The following is an 18,438-nucleotide window of genomic DNA, read 5'->3' as shown; positions in this document are numbered from 1 at the left end:
TTTATTGAAAAATTTGAATTTTTCTTTGATCTAAGAAAGAATGAATATTATATTTAAGATGAAATTCTCAATAAGATGATTATTACATGGAAGGCTATTATTTGACCTACATCTACTAGGACTAAGGTAAGTAAATAGATAAATTTATATACAATAGAAGAAGATCTACTTCTACATACAATGATTTAAGCATGTGTGGTATTCACTTCTATCTTAAGATGGTCCTAACATTGGATCCCATCCATTGTCAAGACATACTAAGTGTGAGAGACTACAAACATGATAGCAGCCACATGTAGGAAAAATTGAAGGAAACAAAATGCACACTAAGTATGAGTAAATAATTAAAGAGACATGATAAGAGGCTCAATATATAGAATTCCAATTGTACAAGCAAAGAGAGGTTAGAAACAAGTACACATTTCCAACTTACACATACAAATTGACAAGTTGTAATAAAATCTAAGAAAATTCCATTAACAAAATAATACCTCTTTTATTAATTACTTGGCTTTTATAAGATATTGTAGGTGATAAAACAAAAATGGCTAGGAATCCTATCTAAATTATATAAAATTTTATTGTACAATATCTACAACAAGCAAAGGACTTCTAAACAATTAATTTTGATATGATTATTATAGCATTGATTAGTGACAATCATCACATATAGAGAACAAGTGAAAAACACCATCAATTAATGTTGTCTTATGTGTCTGTAGGAAAAGAAAGAAATGGTGTTATATTGCTTGTAGAAATATTTTTTAGTCACCAAAGCATGGCTGTGGAGGTTCAAAATCTTTAAGAAATTAGTTTTCTTTAATGAGATATTACTCTCTACCCAGCAAATTAGCTTAGGGCTGAGGCCACAAAAGAGAGATAAAAGAATTGTTATCATTGCTACTACCTCCCTGAGCCATGGTAGAAGATCAAGTTAGATCAACTTTTAACATCTAATTTATTAAAGAAGTAGGAATATAATCCTTCAAACTCTTTATCTTATTTGAAAATAAAAAATCTTTGTATATAGAAACATATGCCAATTCAAGAAGATCAAGAGATTGTAGCTTTCTCTTAAGAAGAATAATCACATGGCATCTATAGATTGAATGCAATAATGTGGCATTTGATAATATATTAGCAAAGGGAGAAAATTCATAGCCTCATGTGGCTTTGATTCATTGACTATAGAAGACTTACTTAGAAAGTGACCCAAAAGAAGATCAAACAATCATCAAATATGAGAAAGTGGTTGTTTGTAGAATTTTAGCAAAAGTGGTATTCTAAAGAAATGCTAGCCATTTAAGCTAAAAGTGGCTTCCAATAAAAATTAGTTTGTCCTAGTACAAGTTGTTAAAGATGCAATTTAAGTGATGCCTAAAGTTAATGGTAGCTAGACTTGGTTGGGATGTATATACTTCTATATTTTTTTTTAATAAATATTTTCTTTATTATTGTCAAAGAATAATTTATATATATATATATATATATATATATATATATATCAACAAGACTAGAGGTCAATTAAATATGGATTAGTCTCATATGTCAATAGTCTTCATCATTTCATCTTTAGGTGAGATTCATGAAGGATTCAATAGAGACTACATTAATGTGTCCTTCACCACCTTACAAAGTTAAATAAAGTTGATTCTTGTAAATACTTAAGCATTGATTTGTTTTTGTCCATGAGTTGCAAAATCCAATAATCATGAGTGCAAAAGTATTTTGTGGAATCTAATAGATAGAGATGGTCATTTTGTCATTGCTTAGAAATGGTATATTAACAACAGTAATAAAAACCATATCTTGCATAGCGTAAATGCATTTCACAAATTCATGTACTTACACATGGCAATACTTAGTTGAAATTTTTGCACTTTTATTTTTTACCTAGGAATAAAAAAGTGGATTATGGTAGATGTGATCAAGGAATAAAGAGACTCTTAAGCAAGGCTATACAAGAAAACCATAAATAATCAAGATCTCCCTACTAATAACTTCTAATATGAAAAAGATGAATATTTTTAGTTATTCAAACCTAATAAAGAATTTTAATGAAATTATTTTGAGGTTTTTAGAAGAATGGTCTCTTAAGTCCTAATGTGTCTCTAGATATTTGGAAGAAGAATTATGGCTGACACATACAAAGTCAATATTACAAATTTATACACTAAAAAAAGGTTTCTACAATGTTATTAATATTTTATAATAGAACTATCATATCATTATAAAGTGCCATAATATCAAATATTTTTTTTAATTTTAGGCTAATATTTAAAATATAATAAAAAATAATATAATAATAAATATTTTATATTTTTATTTATTTATAAATTACTAAAATATAATAAGTTATTTGGAAATATATAAAAAAAGTTATTAATTGCTAAACAAATACTAATAATAGGAAAATTAGATGTTTGAGAGTTTCATATGTTTAAAGTAATATAACTATTTCATAATTTGTTAGGATGATATAAATGAAGGATTTATTAGGATATCTTTAAAATATACATTACCATAAAACTTTAATTGCTTCAATCAAAGGAATATTATAAAATAGAATAACAAAAAAATGGTTTTAAAAACCTTCTTAAAATAAATTGAATGGCTTTAAATGATATTTTTATATTTATTTAAAAATATAATTCTTAAAAAAAATAAAAATTTTAAATTTAAATAAGATATATATATATATATATATATATATATATATATATATATATATATATATATATATATATATATATATATATATATATATATATATATATATGAATTAATTTGATTCTTTATTCTATCTGGCAATATATTCGGACCTTAAAAATATTTTTTCCATAATATTTTTAGACATATTATCAGATGTAATAAAACTTTCACTAATCACATGTTTTATTAATAATTTTATTTTATAATATTATATTTATAAATTTAATAATGAATAATAAATAAAAATAAAAATAATTTTAAGAAGAAATATTTTTTAAAAAATTATTATAATATATCAAATACTTAAAAATAAATCATGGACGCATTAGCAAGGACATATGACTAGCATGAAGATCTATGTAATAAATATTATATTGCTTGCAAAAAATATTTGAATATTTTTTTAGATTCTTTGCTATATTATATAAGAATTTAGTGATTTATTTTAGATAATATTTAATGAAATTAATATTTTAAAAATATTTAAAACTATAGATGTATTAATGATATTATAATAGAAGCAATATTTCTTTTTAATGAAAAAAAGATGCAAAATTAAGTGTGTTTTCTATAGGAATTTATTAAAATAAAAATTTGCTTTAGCAAAACATATATATGGCAAGTATAGATTAGTACTAAATAATATTTAGTTTGATTTTAGGAGTGCCAAAAAAAAGTCATATTTATTACACACACACACACACACACACACACACACATATATATATATATATATAAATTTTGTAAGGATATATATATATATATATATATATATATATATATAAATTTTGTAAGGATATATATATATATATATATATATATATATATATATATATATATATATATATATAAATTTTGTAAGGATATATATATATATATATATATCCTTATAAAATTTTTAAAAATTAATTTTTAACATTAATACAAATTATATAATTATTTAAAATATTATAATAGTTAACACTTATATATATTAATTAAAAATTAATTTACTTTAATGGTCATAAATTAATAAAATATATCTTTAATTTATAGATATTAAAAATATCATCTATACTTTTATATAGATTTTTTTTATATTTGATGTAAAAAACTTGATAGCCTACCAATTTTTCTTTAATGGTAGTTACTATATTTATATAGTATATTTTTTCATTAAAAAATTATAAACTTTTAAGTGAAGCCACCTTGACATCTTTAACAATCTTTTTGAGATGTATAGACATGGACATTGTGTTTAATTTGAATTTCTAAATACAAAAAAAAAAAAAAAAGAATGAAAATATTTATAAGTCTCTTTTCTTATTAAATCCCATTTCATAGTTAGATTTACAATTTATCTTTAAATAAAAAAACTACTTTTCTTTTGTATAAGCAGACTAAAAATTTGTATTTAAAAATATTCATAAATTAAATTAAATGAAATTTTAGATATTAATCAAATAATTTCAAGTTATTTAGTTATATTATCTAAAATATGTACATCAATTAAATTATTTATTTATTAGAAAATTTATTAAAGCTTCAAAAGTTTTACAAATTGTATTAATATTTTTGATAAATATTATTTTTTTCAAATAACCTAAGTTATGATGTTTACACTTAATTTTTTTAATTTTTCAAACAAAATCTAATTACTTTTATTGGGTTTTTATGATTGAATAATATTTTAAGCATATTTTTCTTGATAATATTTTTTATTTCAGAATATTATCACTATTTAAAATATTATATCTAATTCGTGCATTAAAAAGAACAAGTTATTTTCAAATTTTAATTATTTTAATAAATTAATCTTATAATTTTTATGCATATTCCATCTTAATTATGTATATGTATCATACATCAACATTTAATTGTGCCCAATTTAGATCTAAATTTTTTGTATAATTTGATCAGAATTGTAAATTAGTTTAAAGATCGTTGTACATTGGTACCATTCTATCTTAGTCATAAACATGGACTTCTAATATTTCCAAAGATAATGCATGTTATTCTAGGTTATTTCAAAACAACATATTTTTCTAAGAAAACTAACAATATAAAAGATTGTAATATCATTGAATAAAAAAATAAAAATCCCCTTCCTAATTTTTCCTAGTAGCTTTTTTAACGAGTCTTGTTTAAAAAGTCATTAAATTTTTCTTTAATGGTTTAGATAATAAGATTTTCATTAAAAAAACTAAAAGTTGAGTGACAAGTAATTGGAACCTTTCAGAATGAGTCTTCAGCTTTGTAGAGAGTATGTGCAGATATTTTATATGCAAACAAGAGTAGATATATAAGATCAAACAATTTAATTGGTACTTTCTTCTCTAATTTTTTTATTTTTTACTTTTATGTTTTATATGTATAGATAATAACAGATAACTCAACTTCGTCTTTGGAAAAAATAACAGTTGAGAAGCTAGTGGAGCTTGCAAGAGCAAAGCCTGGCAAGAATTCAAAATAGGTGGAAACGAGGATTTTGGGGATCTAGGTTCAGCCCTCCAGCTCTAAGCAAGGGAAAGATTTAGTAATATGTAATTACGAAGATTTGAAGAATCTAGGTTTGAAACATTCGCGGTGGAAACGGCAAGAGGGAGCTTCATCGTTCAGAACGATAGACAAGGCCGAGACGAGGCTTCAGGGCACTTCGCTGTCCACGATCGGGATTGCAGAGCCTTGCGTGATTTTGTGCTCTGGCGCGTATCTCACTAGTTATCAGTGATGACCAGGACGTGCTAAATATAGAAGTAATAGTTTTTCGGGTTTTGTGTTTCTCAGGCGAATTTGACGCCTCTCGAGGATTTAGGGTTTGACTCAGCGTGTTGTGGTAACTTGGAGGTTGGGATTGTAGGTTGCGGGAAGGAGCTGACCAAGGCGGTTGTTCTTTTCGTGCCTTATCGGATTCTACTTGTGAAAACTGACAACGTGAATACTCGAGCGCAAACGAAGAGGGTGTGTGCAACATTGTATAGGGCTAGGGTTTCCAGTGAGTTGGGACACTCATCGGAATTGGGTTCGGAGATTGAGATTGTTTTTGATTGGGAGGATTGATGTTTGTCTGTGATTGCGAGTTGTGGCTCTGATTACCGATTTGGGTGACTGATCATTGCGCTATCAACTGACAATTTATATTTTCTAGGCTGAGTGAAAGAGAGTTGTAGAAGGGGGGGAGAGAGAGGGAGGGAGACATGTCGTCGAGCAGTGGGTTGACCTTCAAGTTGCACCCTCTAGTGATTGTTAACATCTCCGATCATCACACCCGGAGTAAGGCCCAAACCGGGCGAGCTGGTCGTCCACCCCGCGTGTATGGCTGCGTTTTAGGGGTGCAAACGGGGCGCACGGTTGAAATATTCAACAGCTTTGAGCTTCGCTACGATCCGGTTGAGGAACTCTTGGATCGCGCCTTTCTTGAAACCAAGCAAGAGCAATGTAAGCTGCACACTTTAGGTTTACGTTCTGATGAACTTGTTCTAATGACTCAATTTCTTATTTTACACTGAGATTTCTTTAGACAATTTTTTCGGTCTCGAAGAAGCTTGAATTACAGTGCACTCGAAAGTTTTAGTCTGCTATTCTTGGCTTTTGTAGCTGGTCCGACGGATTGTCTATATTATAAATGCAGAAATTGGGAAGAGATTGTGGGCGTCTTTTTGCTTACTGTTGGTTAGTATCATATAGTATTTGGTCAATACCCTCTGTAATTGCAGCGTCTTATGAATATATGAAAAAGTGAAAGAGTATCTGATGAGTCATTAGTCCCACTATTGACCGGCTGCAATTGCGTGCTAGATGCTTTGGTTATATTCAGTAGCGTGAGGATGGATGTTTGCATGCTTTCAATTTTGATATTTAAATCTTATATTTGTAGACCCACTGGTTACCACTAATTGGCAAAACTTGAATGTTCGCTTTGGTGCCAACAGACAAGAAGGTTTTTCCCAAGTATGACGTCCTGGGCTGGTACTCAACCGGCAGCGATGTCCAGGATTCGGATATGCTTATTCACAAAGCTGTAAGTGGCTAGATGTCTCAAGAAAATTCATACACTTTAATGATATGAACATTCCGTATAATCCTGGTTGCATCTTGAGTGGCGCTTCCTATTATGAGTTATCGTTTTGCTCTCTTCCTGACGAATTTGGATTGCCCTCGTGGTGTTAGATTGTGTTGGGAATAACGAAGACAAATTTTGAGAAACTTGTCAGTTCCCATTTCAAGCATCATTTCGGTAGTTATCTTAACTAGTTCAAGGATTCTGATGTTTTTTCTTCCTCTATGTCAGCTCATGGACATTAATGAAAGTCCAGTTTATGTGCTCCTGAATCCAACTATCAACCACGCACAGAAAGATCTTCCTATCAGTATTTTCGAGAGCGGTAAGTTGTTCTGTGCTGAGGACTCAAATGGAATTGCAATTCGGGTCTAAAGAAGATTGTCAGGCATAATTGCCTAACTAAATTGCAACTCGTGACTATTTTTAAATGTATAGGAAGGAAGTGACAATCTTTTAAAAGATTATATTTGGTGTTTTCAGGGTAGCGTATTTTTACAGCAAGCATAGAGGATGTTCCGGCGTTGTCTAGAATCTCTACCAAAAACTTTTCTTTTGGTCATTTTATACATTGCAAGTGCACTTTATTTTGTCTAATTTTGATTTCGGTAATGTTGATATTGCCGTGCAGAATTACACGTGATTGACGAAGTTCCTTCCCTCATCTTTGTTAATGCTAGCTATACTATAGAGGTACGGTTTTTCTTTGTCCCTGTGTCAGTTTATCATGGGCTCTTCTTTTCTGTTGATGAGGTGTTTTTGACCAAGTATTTCTACATCGTCTTTTGCTCTTGTTTTGATCGTGGAATGGACATGTGTTTTACCAGACGGTTGAAGCTGAGAGAATATCAGTGGACCACGTGGCACACATAAAGCCTTCTGACGGAAGCTCTGCTGCAACACAGCGTAATGTTCTTCTCAGTATCCTCTCTTTTGTTCTTGATTGTCTTATGTAAACCGCTGTGTTTCTACTGGTTTAATTTTACATGTGAAATGGATTAGTTGTCAGTCATTTTTAGTGCAATCAACGAGCTCTTCAACCTTGTATATGTTGATCGCACTACTGCGATTTCTCTCTAATGGTAAAATATATACACCCTGGATGTATTTTGAAGGAATGATGTCATTGCATCTGTCACTGTCTAACAAATGGCGTGGTTTTCACAGTTAAAATTTTGTGGGTCTTGTGGTTGCTGCAGTTGCTGCTCATTTGACCGGGATGCATAGTGCCATAAAGATGCTTAATAGCAGGATTCGAGTTTTATATCACCACCTTGCTTCTATTCAGAAAGGTACGCTGCAAGGATCTTCATCCTCTTATTCTGTGATGATCGTATTTCCTTTTGTGGTTAACGTAATAGGAGGTTGTAGCTTAAGGGTGGTAGTGATGTCTTCTATCGTACCTCGTTTTATGAGGTGTTTCTGAACAGGGGATGCTGAATACGAACATTCTTTGCTACGTCAAATTTCAAGTCTTGTGCGGAGATTACCAGCTATTGATTCTCCTAAGTTTCAAGATGATTTTCTCATGGTGAGTATTTGATTGTCTAAGAATGAAGCAAACTCTGTGCTTAGTAAGAGAACTTAGATTTGACCTTTTAAATGTTGTATTGGATGAATTTGACCCCGCGTTATCGCCATGGGTGCTTCTCAAGGTTACTAATCAGCATTTTCTGTGCACTTTGGCAGGAATACAACGATACTTTGCTCATGACTTATTTGGCCACGATTACCAAATGCTCCAGGTAAATTACCCACTGTAACACTTTTGGCGACATTCGTCATAGGGGAAATATATTTGAAGCTTTTATTGATGGGAATTCGGATTGTCTTGGTACTACCGTGTTTGAAGTTGCACTTAATGGCGGCTTCATTTTCTCATTATTCAATTCTGGTGAAGTTCGTGTCACGTTGGTCTTACGTCGACTTACAAAATGAAATCTTAATATTTCTTGCAGTACTATGAATGAGTTGGTGGACAAATTCAACACAGCTTATGACAAGCAAAATCGGCGGGGTGGACGTACTACTTTCATTTGAGTTCTCAATAGTGGTCAGTCTCCATATAGAGAAAAGCATTAGCTAAGGTACAGGCATAGTTTGGATGGTTAATGTAGGATAGTTTGTGTCAGCGACTGCTTTTTATCATGAGGTGGTTTCTAGATACGATACATATTGCCTTCACCCAATGTAGGGATCCAGCGTCAGGAAGGTATTCTAGGTGTAATGTTTGGTAGGAACCAATCTGAACATGTGCTAGCCTGTTCTAAGCGAGGATCTGATTGTCGTGAGCTACACAAAGTTTATTCAATGTCTGGAGGAAGTGAGTTTCGCCATTGTGTTTGTCTTTTTGTTCTTTCGCTGATTGGTTCAGAACTCTTGTTGATCTAGTTGCACGTATAGTCATTGAGGATTGGCATCATGTTTGTCGACAACATTACAATTGGGCTAATTATCAGGATGGATTTAGTTCGGTGCTTCTCTAGTCGGTTAACAATTTGCTACTGTTTATGCTAGAAAGGATTTCCATTAACCATTCTGATTCTATTGTGAACCAGTATCGACCCATACATCAACCCGTTTTGCACAAAATCAGTTTTCAAAGGATGAATGTATAGGGAATATTTCTGCAAATATATATACCTGCAAATAATTTTTTAAAAGTGTATTGAACGAAAGAAAAAGATCCGGAATCCAATGCTTCTGACGAGCAACGATAAAGATGATTATTTACTCTATATATGAATCTAATGTATATAATGAGTTACTATCCATACGTATACATATAAACCATCCATGTTGATATTATTTCTAATCCAACTCCAATTCTTGTCTGAGAAGTTCATGACAACAAATTAATATCCTAAAATTTCATCAAAATCTGATTATGTGATGTATTTGACATGTAATCAGACTTGCTATTACACGCTTATCAATTTCGTCATATATATATTTCGTTCCTGTATTTTGACTAGCTTTTTTTCTACATTTGTACAGTTTCAATCTAATTAAGTGTACAAGTTGGTGAGGTATCTCCAAAGTAGTGATGACCTTGCAAAATAGAGCACAACCACCAACTTCTCTGGGAGAAGCATCATTTAGCAAAAACCTTAAATTCAGATAGGAGGTTCCATGCTGTATTATCGACAGCACTTTCTTTGTCTGACAAATTTTACAACCAGAATTATGTATATTGCAACATTGCATTATCCATTATTGGGTACTTTTGCATTTAAGCAATTTGATATTTCATGTGAATCTCTGTACATCTTCTGATGTATGGTTTAACTACATGTGCATGTGAACTGTATCCATGTAAACTGTTTGGAGCCCCAGTTGTATCAATTTTCAGTGAAAAGATCATGTTCTTTTTGTATTAACAAGTTTCATAATATTGTCGTGCTATTCATTGTCAGTAAGTTTAATGTAATGAGATATTGATCTAATTTTGGTTTTGAAGGACATAGCACAATTGTTGTAAGAAAATCATTTTATGACGCTATAAATTGAGGTTATTTTCAGGAATTAAAGTTATGATATATATATATATATATATATATGACGAAATTGATAAGCGTGTAATAGCAAGTCTGATTACATGTCAAATACATCACATAATCAGATTTTGATGAAATTTTAGGATATTAATTTGTTGTCATGAACTTCTCAGACAAGAATTGGAGTTGGATTAGAAATAATATCAACATGGATGGTTTATATGTATACGTATGGATAGTAACTCATTATATACATTAGATTCATATATAGAGTAAATAATCATCTTTATCGTTGCTCGTCAGAAGCATTGGATTCCGGATCTTTTTCTTTCGTTCAATACACTTTTAAAAAATTATTTGCAGGTATATATATTTGCAGAAATATTCCCTATATATTCATCCTTTGAAAACTCATTTTGTGCAAAACAATAGTCCTTTTCAATCACGTTGCAAAGTCGTTTAATAAATGATTCTACAGAGACTAAAAATGGACTACCCAATGTTTGTGTCCTACAAATACATAAATGTTCTGTTTTTCTGTGTTTCCTGTAAAGCCATTTTCTATATAACCTACGCAATGATTCAGTGAACAGAAAGAATATCTAGGGAATATTTCTGTCATATTCTTGGTTATAAATTTGAACTACCCGCATAAACCGCACATCAAAGAGTTGACTTAGAAGTAGAACCCCAGAATTGTAGGGTTTTTGTTGAATCTCAATTTGGGATGATAATAGTTAAGATTCCATGCACTGATTTGTGTGCATGACGTTATACTCAACAACTCCGCAAATGGGGAGGAACCAACCATAGACCTCGGCTGTATCCACCTCATACAGTCGTGCCCAGGGTTTAATGAACATAATCACAAACTACTTAGTTGTTTGTCGAGTATTCACCTTCAAAGCACCATATCTCAAAGCTGCAGATCGATAAACATCAGCATGGGCCTCAATAGAAGCTGCACACCCCAAAATACACAGAATCAAAACTGGTTAAAAACACGTCGCAGTTATCAAGACCATGCTATTCGATATCAGCAAAAACACGAAACAGTGTTGTTTCGCTTCGTGATGCAAGATACAGAAATCAGCCAGAAAATAAGTGAAGGGATAGTCACCATCGATAGGACGAGAATAGCCTCCGCCCATGGTGATCACCAATGGAAGGTTGCGTTCCATGCAAGCGCTGTAAACCATGTTATTCCGCTTCAGCAGCCCTTGTCTGAAAAAGCAAGCACTCATACTAAGAAACAGCACCATTACGTAAGCACGCCATTTCAACAGTAACGGAAAGTAGACGTACAGATTGGCATCAAGAATTTTAGCACAGGTAACAGAGGACGATAGGCACCTCGTCATAGCCAAGCGGCCAAAGCTATCTTCTTTAAGAGCATCCACTCCAGCCTGAAAGAATATCAGGCTCGGGTCATGGAGCTCAATAAGATGCGGTAGCCAATCAGCAAGTTTTGCTAGGTACTCTTCATCCTTGGTGCCATCAGGAAAGCCGATATCATAGTTTGATTTCATTTTCGTTTTCCATGGGTAGTTCCCAGCCCCATGCATGTCAAAAGTGATAACGCGATCGTCATTCTCGAACAACTTGGATGTCCCATTACCCTGTTGGGCAAAGAACACAGCATGATCAGGTAACGAAGGCAAGTTGTGCTCTAACCCGTGGTAAAATCATACTAGCACATATCCACTATTTCGAAAATCTCCATTTCTTTTGGAAAATATTATAATCTATACATTCCTGATGAAATCACCTGATGAACATCAAGATCCACAACAAGGATTGGAGTTTGCGAATTGCACTTGGCTGGATAATCCCTTAAGCATATTGCCGAAGCTACAGCAATGTCGTTAAACACACCTGCAATATGGCAGGAGTGGTTAATAGCAATTAGAGAATATCTCTTGCATACTAAAAGGATAACACTTGTTGATGATATTAATCCAGAGTAACATTGTGTTTTGGCCAAGTCAGTAGTTCAACTTGTAGTGCTTTTTGGGAATCTCCATTCTATTTTGAAGCACTTGAACGGTAAAATATGCACATCCCTCGCACACCATGACCACAATACTTCATATCAAACTTGTGCAGTCTGGTTCCAGTCTTAGATCGAAGGAAGCTGACGTTCCAAAAGCTTAAAGTCAGCTTAGAGAATACGTACTTACAAAAACCCTCCCCATGACCTGCAAAAGCGTGGTGTGTTCCCCCTGCAATGTTTGCTGCCACCTTTCTTTGGCCTTGCATCACTGTATGCATTGCTGCCACTGTTCCTCTGCTTCTCACAAAATATTAAAGACGATATTTAGAGCCTAATATTCGAGGTTTCAAAAAAAGGCTCCTGCTGCAGGTCCTTACATAAAATGTTGAGAAAATAGTACAAAATGTACGGCTAATTTCGAGTAAGATCAACAATCAGAGAAGTCTCAATAGCCGTTTCGGGATTGGGCATAACAAACGACACTAATGCGTTAGTCCTGCTCAAAGGGAACGAAGTAGCCAAAGTGGGTTCAGCATTACAAGAGATAGAGAGTGCAAGACATAGTGGGTTACAGCATTATAGTATGAGAGATAAAGCTGAGGACTGTCAAAAGAAGCTTGGTAGCGTGGCTATTGTGGAATTCGCAGAACATGTGATTCAAAATCTTCTCAAGAGAATAGCTTGTCAGACAAACTGTAAGTCTCGAGCACGACTTTCAATTGAGAAGAGTGGAAATGCAGGCACATAATAAACTATCCCCATCAATGTGTAATCATGTGCTTCCTCTAAGAAGTAACATTAGCGAAATACTCACCCGGTAGAAGCAAAAGAGCGTCTTACGAGTTCGACACTCCAAGGGAAACCGATCGCTCGCTGTTCCTTTGCAGTCAACTGTCCTGAAGAAAACCTTTGAACGTAGCTGTGGCAGGTAATATGAAAGAGTTGGTCAACATAGGGAATTGAAAGAGAGAAAAGGAGGGATCAGAGGATATAAGAACTCGAGTTATGCTACAAGTTGGACTTAAGGAATGTCCAAAGAAGAGAGAATTTACCCTTCATCATGCACCAAGCAAACATCATCATAAGACGGCAAGGGGGCAGGCCTTGTCTCAAGAATATCACGCAGTTGTATGTCTCCCTCTAATAACATGCGCGTGGCCCGATATCTGCCAGCTTGCAACAGAAATGAGCTACGTCAATAACGTAAACCCCAATCTCTTTTCTTTAATTATCCTCCAACCAGCAAACTTTAAGGTTAAAATGCCCTAATCACAACTGAAACTCTCTAATTGGATCCCTTTTCCTGCCAATGCCATACAGAAGAAGAAGCTTACATGAGCGGGAAAGGAAGGAAAAACTAACTTGGTCATCGGGAATCTGTGATCCTCGGGAAGTGGTACCTCGTGGTGGTCAGCACAAAACGCAATTAACCCCTCTCCTACATCGCCACCCAATGTCGAATTTGCTTCTGTTGTGAATACTGTCCGTTGAATTTCTCCTACGCCTGCGTAGATGTTTCGGTGGAACTCGGTGCTCCTCAATCTGTTGAACCCTGTCTTCCAGTACTTCTTTTCAGCTTAAGAAAATACATGTATCAAGAACTCGGTCCAGAGTAATATAAGCTTGAGCTATTTTCACACAGAAATCAGCAGACCGGGGACAGCTACTTTTAGTCCAGGCTTATGCCAATTCTCTGGACTCTGCTCGCAAGATTAACGAAGTACAGCGTCTGTTATGTTCACCTCGAACAGAAGCAAATGGGCAGAGTATTCACAAAACCGCGTAAATGTCAAATGCCAATTCTGAAATTCTAAGAGAAGCACATAGGTGAACATACGAGGCCAAAATTCTAAATAATGTGCTACGATTTCCGGGACGACTGGACCATATTTTGGAATTTTGAGTAATTTACTTCAGCACTGCAATAGACCCAAACAAAAACAAATAACGTAAAAACATCTCTCATTCGAACGAAAATTGAAAAATCCGGCCTAGGCAATGAAACGTGTAAAAACGAAGCAAAACAACGCGCAGCATATCCAACTGAAACCGAAATCTACTAGAAATTCTGTCGAACAGAGCCATTACCTCGAACCAGGTCCTCGAAACACCTCCTGAAGGTAGGAACTAGGGCTCGCAGGCTCCGACATGTCGCCCTTCGAAACTGGTGAGACGACGAGAGCTGCGCAAACGACAGGCGACTCCACTTCGTCGCCCACACAGCGGACATTCCTGACTTCGCAGCTCTCCAGCCTCAAATGGCCACCCACAATCCCACTGATCTCGAATTGTCCGCCCACTGAAAATAAATAAATAAATAAATAAAATATTGGTATATCGAAGCCGTTTCCGATGCTGCTGCAGCTTCACGGAAAACTCAAAACAAGCTAATGCACGATGTGAAAAATGCGTCTTCATAACAAGAATCCATCAAACCTGAAGGCAATCCATGCACACGGATTGGAGCCTCCGCGCTCGTCACCCACGATGGGTGGTAGTTCTGAAGATCCCCCAGATCCTGTTCGACGAGGATGAATGACATAATGATGAAAACTATATGGATGGATGAGTGGATGGAAGGGTGGATGGATGAGTGGATGGATGGGTGGATGGATGAGTGGATGGATGGGTGGATGGATGAGTGGATGGATGGGTGGATGGATGAGTGGATGGATGGCACGAGGGTTTAAGCGTTCAACCATCCCCTGCTACTCTGCCCGACTTAATGTTAAAATAAAAAAATCTAGTTATTTAAAAAGTTTATAAAAGTCAATCCTGATGTGATTTTAAGTATTTTTTTAAAAAATTAAATTTCTTCTATGTTATGTATAAATAGAAAAATCCCAAGAGAATCCTCAAACTCATGAATATTTTTTTCCAGTCATATAAACATATAGTCTTACAACAACATTCAAATTAATGGTTGAAATTAATGGTTGAAATTAATGTAATCATTTGACATAAGTTTTACAATTTTAAGAAGCATATTCCTCTAATACTCAAGTTTTTAAAAAACTTTCTTTGCTTTAGGACTCTGTATTGCCAAATTTTGTATTTTTTTACATTTAAATATGGTACAATAAATATTTACCTTAAAAAAATACTATTTAAAGTTCACCTCAATTCTAAAACGAGATTTTTGAAATATCCCTCCAACCCAATTCCAAATGTTGCCATAATATAATTTGACTTCCAAACCCTTATCACTATCACCTTCCCACTTCTTCTATCAATTTTCTTAAAATTGAAGCAAATATGTTCTTTATATCTTTCAAACCTAGGCTCACTATTCCAATATCTACCTAAAAAATCCAATATTTAACTCCAATAAAATCCCACCACATTCTTTGAATGTTTTTATTTTAAATTATTCTTCTATTTTATACTACAACTTAAGTTCAATTTAATTCTAATAATTTAAATTTAAATTTTTATATTTTAATAATTAAAATAAAAATTAGAAATTCATAATTAAGTGTTACTAATTTTATATATTCTAAAAAATCATGATTTGACACCATTTAAAATTCATAAAAGATGTGCATTAATATAGTGACTGAAAAAAAAAAAAAAAAAAAAAAAAAAAATCTTGTAAAAAAATATGTTTTTTTAATAAAAGTTAATTTTTACTTATTATTTATAGCTTCTTTAAGAAAAAGACAATTTTTTATTGAACACACAATTATTTTGTCCATTTCTTTGCATAGTTTTTGTCTTAGTATTATCATTTAGTCCAGCATCAAGGGCCAAACTATGTCAAAATTAGTAAATTTAGTAGATCAGTCTAGTTTTGACAACCAACATTTGTTTTAAGATTTATTTATTTTTTTAGTATTTTTTGTTTCTTATTAATTTTTATTCAACTTGTGTCTGAAATAGTATATTGGAAGAAACCTCTTTGACTTAATATTTTTATTAAGTCAAGTCTAATGAGATTTAGGGTTTAGAGTTTAAAGAACTTGTGTAAAGATTTAATCATGATTATAAAAAAAACCTCAAATTTTTTTATTCTTACTTTCTTAAATTTTTTCTTAACAAAATTAATTATAGCTTGACTAATTCATAATGATTGATAAAGAAACTTCACTCTAATTAGAATTTTTTATATTCTCATTTAACAAAAATTGTATTATTTTCTCAAAAAAAATTCTAATTTTTTATTTTAAATTAATTTAAAGAAAAATAAAGAATTAAAAAATAATTTTTAAATTTAAATATTATTAACATAAAAATTGGTATAAAACTCGAATTTAGAAGCAAATTTTGCATAATCAAAATTTGGAGAATTTTATCTTGGAATACTTATTAGATGTCTATCTACAAGGTGTCAAACAAGTTTAAGGTACCAACTCATATAACTAGACAATACTACAAAATATGAATAGCAAAATAGTAAATAGGTGTAGCATAGCAATTCAACAATAATACTTAGTTTTTCAAGGATTTTTAATTTATAAGCTTTACATTTTTTTTAGTATGGTGTGGCTGAAGATATTGTTACTTATTCAACATCAACTTACTTTGACTACAATGTACAATGCTATGGTGGATGTTAGTCCAGTTAATTCTTTTCCTTGAACTACTGGCAACATTAGAGCTTGATTTTTTGTATATGTTATTACAATTGGATTTGTATCTGTGATTCCATTGTCGGTTGCAATGGGTGCCACAATTGTTGATCAATAGTGATGTGTAGCATAGATGTGACATAATTGCTACTACTATACTATTATTGAGTTATTGATCATTGATATTAATTAACATATTCTTTTATAGTTATGATCTTTTTTAAATCTATTGTTATTTCCTTAGAAACATGGCTCAATGTTGTAATTCTTTAGTTACATTATCTCACATCTTTTTTTTATACTTGCTCTTATTCATGCATTATTAGGAAATTCTTTGATATGCGCCAACATTGGCAACAAATTGCAATAAATATTGTCTCCTTGAGTAGTGATATACTAACTTTCAAAGGAGAATCAATCAACAAAATTGTAAATTTTGAGAAGCCATATTTGAAATGGTATTGATCTTTTGTCAAATTACAAATTAAATAAGATGCATGCCCAAGTAAGCTATCATTCACCTAATTTTTTGCTTGAAAACTTTAGTAACAAGAAAAAAAAAATGCATTTTAAATAAACCTAGGTCTATTGACTTAGTTTTGGATTTTTTTTATTAGTCACCTTTAATTGATTTAACGAATTTATAATATTATTTAGAATTATTTCTCTCATTTTTTATTAGTAATATAGTTTCTTAGGATATTTGTTTTTACAATTAAGAAGGTTTTCTTTGCTCATGAGAGCATTATCAAAGAAAAAGAAGTTGAATGCTAAAGTCTTATTGTAGTATAGGCATAATACATGTAAAGTGTTAAAAAAATTAGGTATCCCTCAATCTACATGCTTTAGGATTTAAAGAGAGTATGTTTCCTATGTACAAACTTTAAAAAGAGGATGCCTAAGAAGCATCACTCTTGTTCAAAGACGAGTGTATATAAAAGTCATTATAAATGATAAAGTAGATAGTGCTATAGACATGAGAAATGCTTTGAGCGAGCACTTGAATGTGGTGTTGAGTACCAACATAATGAGGCATTTGTTGTGTAGTAATTAGAATATATGGTGAAAAATAAAAATATGGATGTTATTATAGAAGAACCTAGTAGAAAGATGTAGTAGAAAAATAAGGATAAATAATAGGAAGGTAGTAAAATATTTAGTCTTAATGCTGCCATTTGTAGAAAAAACTTCTATTTAGTTTGTAGGGATATAAATACCTCTAATCAAAGTAAATGTGATAAGTAAATAATATACACATCTTTAGGAGAATTTTTAAAATAGATTTAAGTAAAAATTACCTCAAATTAATAAAAATTGATACCCAAAGAAGACTAGTTATGAACTTGGATTGAAATCAAAGTCCAAGGCATAGAACTGCATACCTATAGCAACTCCAAAGTTCTTTTAAAAATCAAAGAATAAAATTATAGAGAAAAATAAAGAAGAGATTTTGAAAGTTAGTTTCATATTATTTGGATAAATATTGAGTTTTTGAAGAATTTTCAAAATTAAGTAATGTACTTGGTGGGTTTAGATTTTGGAAAATAAAATAAGTTAACAAGTTTAAAAAATTTGTGAATTTTGTGGCATATTTACAAGTCAAAATTTGGCACTTTATCATTGTACTTG

The 18,438-nt window shown here is 32.2% G+C and overlaps 2 protein-coding genes across 2 annotated transcripts; one reads left to right on the top strand and one right to left on the bottom strand.

Moving 5' to 3' along the window:
* Window positions 1–5,320: 5,320 nt before the first annotated feature.
* Window positions 5,321–9,087, top strand: LOC112291914 (COP9 signalosome complex subunit 6a). Its single transcript, XM_024539901.3, has 9 exons — window positions 5,321–6,129; window positions 6,624–6,712; window positions 6,983–7,076; window positions 7,383–7,444; window positions 7,579–7,657; window positions 7,951–8,043; window positions 8,182–8,282; window positions 8,441–8,496; window positions 8,710–9,087. Exons 1-9 carry the CDS (start codon window positions 5,889–5,891, stop codon window positions 8,789–8,791), a joined length of 897 nt encoding a protein of 298 aa, XP_024395669.1. The 5' UTR covers window positions 5,321–5,888; the 3' UTR covers window positions 8,792–9,087.
* A 1,592-nt stretch (window positions 9,088–10,679) lies between these two features.
* On the bottom strand, window positions 10,680–14,760 carry LOC112291062 (uncharacterized). The gene is made up of 10 exons (XM_024538018.3): window positions 14,678–14,760; window positions 14,330–14,540; window positions 13,604–13,793; window positions 13,294–13,407; window positions 13,056–13,160; window positions 12,429–12,535; window positions 12,017–12,123; window positions 11,602–11,867; window positions 11,369–11,472; window positions 10,680–11,209 (listed from the first exon to the last, which is right to left on the bottom strand). Exons 2-10 carry the CDS (start codon window positions 14,469–14,471, stop codon window positions 11,121–11,123), a joined length of 1,224 nt encoding a protein of 407 aa, XP_024393786.1. The 5' UTR covers window positions 14,472–14,540; window positions 14,678–14,760; the 3' UTR covers window positions 10,680–11,120.
* Window positions 14,761–18,438: the final 3,678 nt, after the last annotated feature.

Source organism: Physcomitrium patens, chromosome 14, assembly GCF_059467195.1.
Source record: "Physcomitrium patens ecotype Gransden chromosome 14, ASM5946719v1, whole genome shotgun sequence".
Taxonomy (NCBI): domain Eukaryota; kingdom Viridiplantae; phylum Streptophyta; class Bryopsida; order Funariales; family Funariaceae; genus Physcomitrium; species Physcomitrium patens.
Note: the sequence above shows the minus strand (reverse complement) of the source record. Positions and strands in the feature narration are given on the sequence as shown.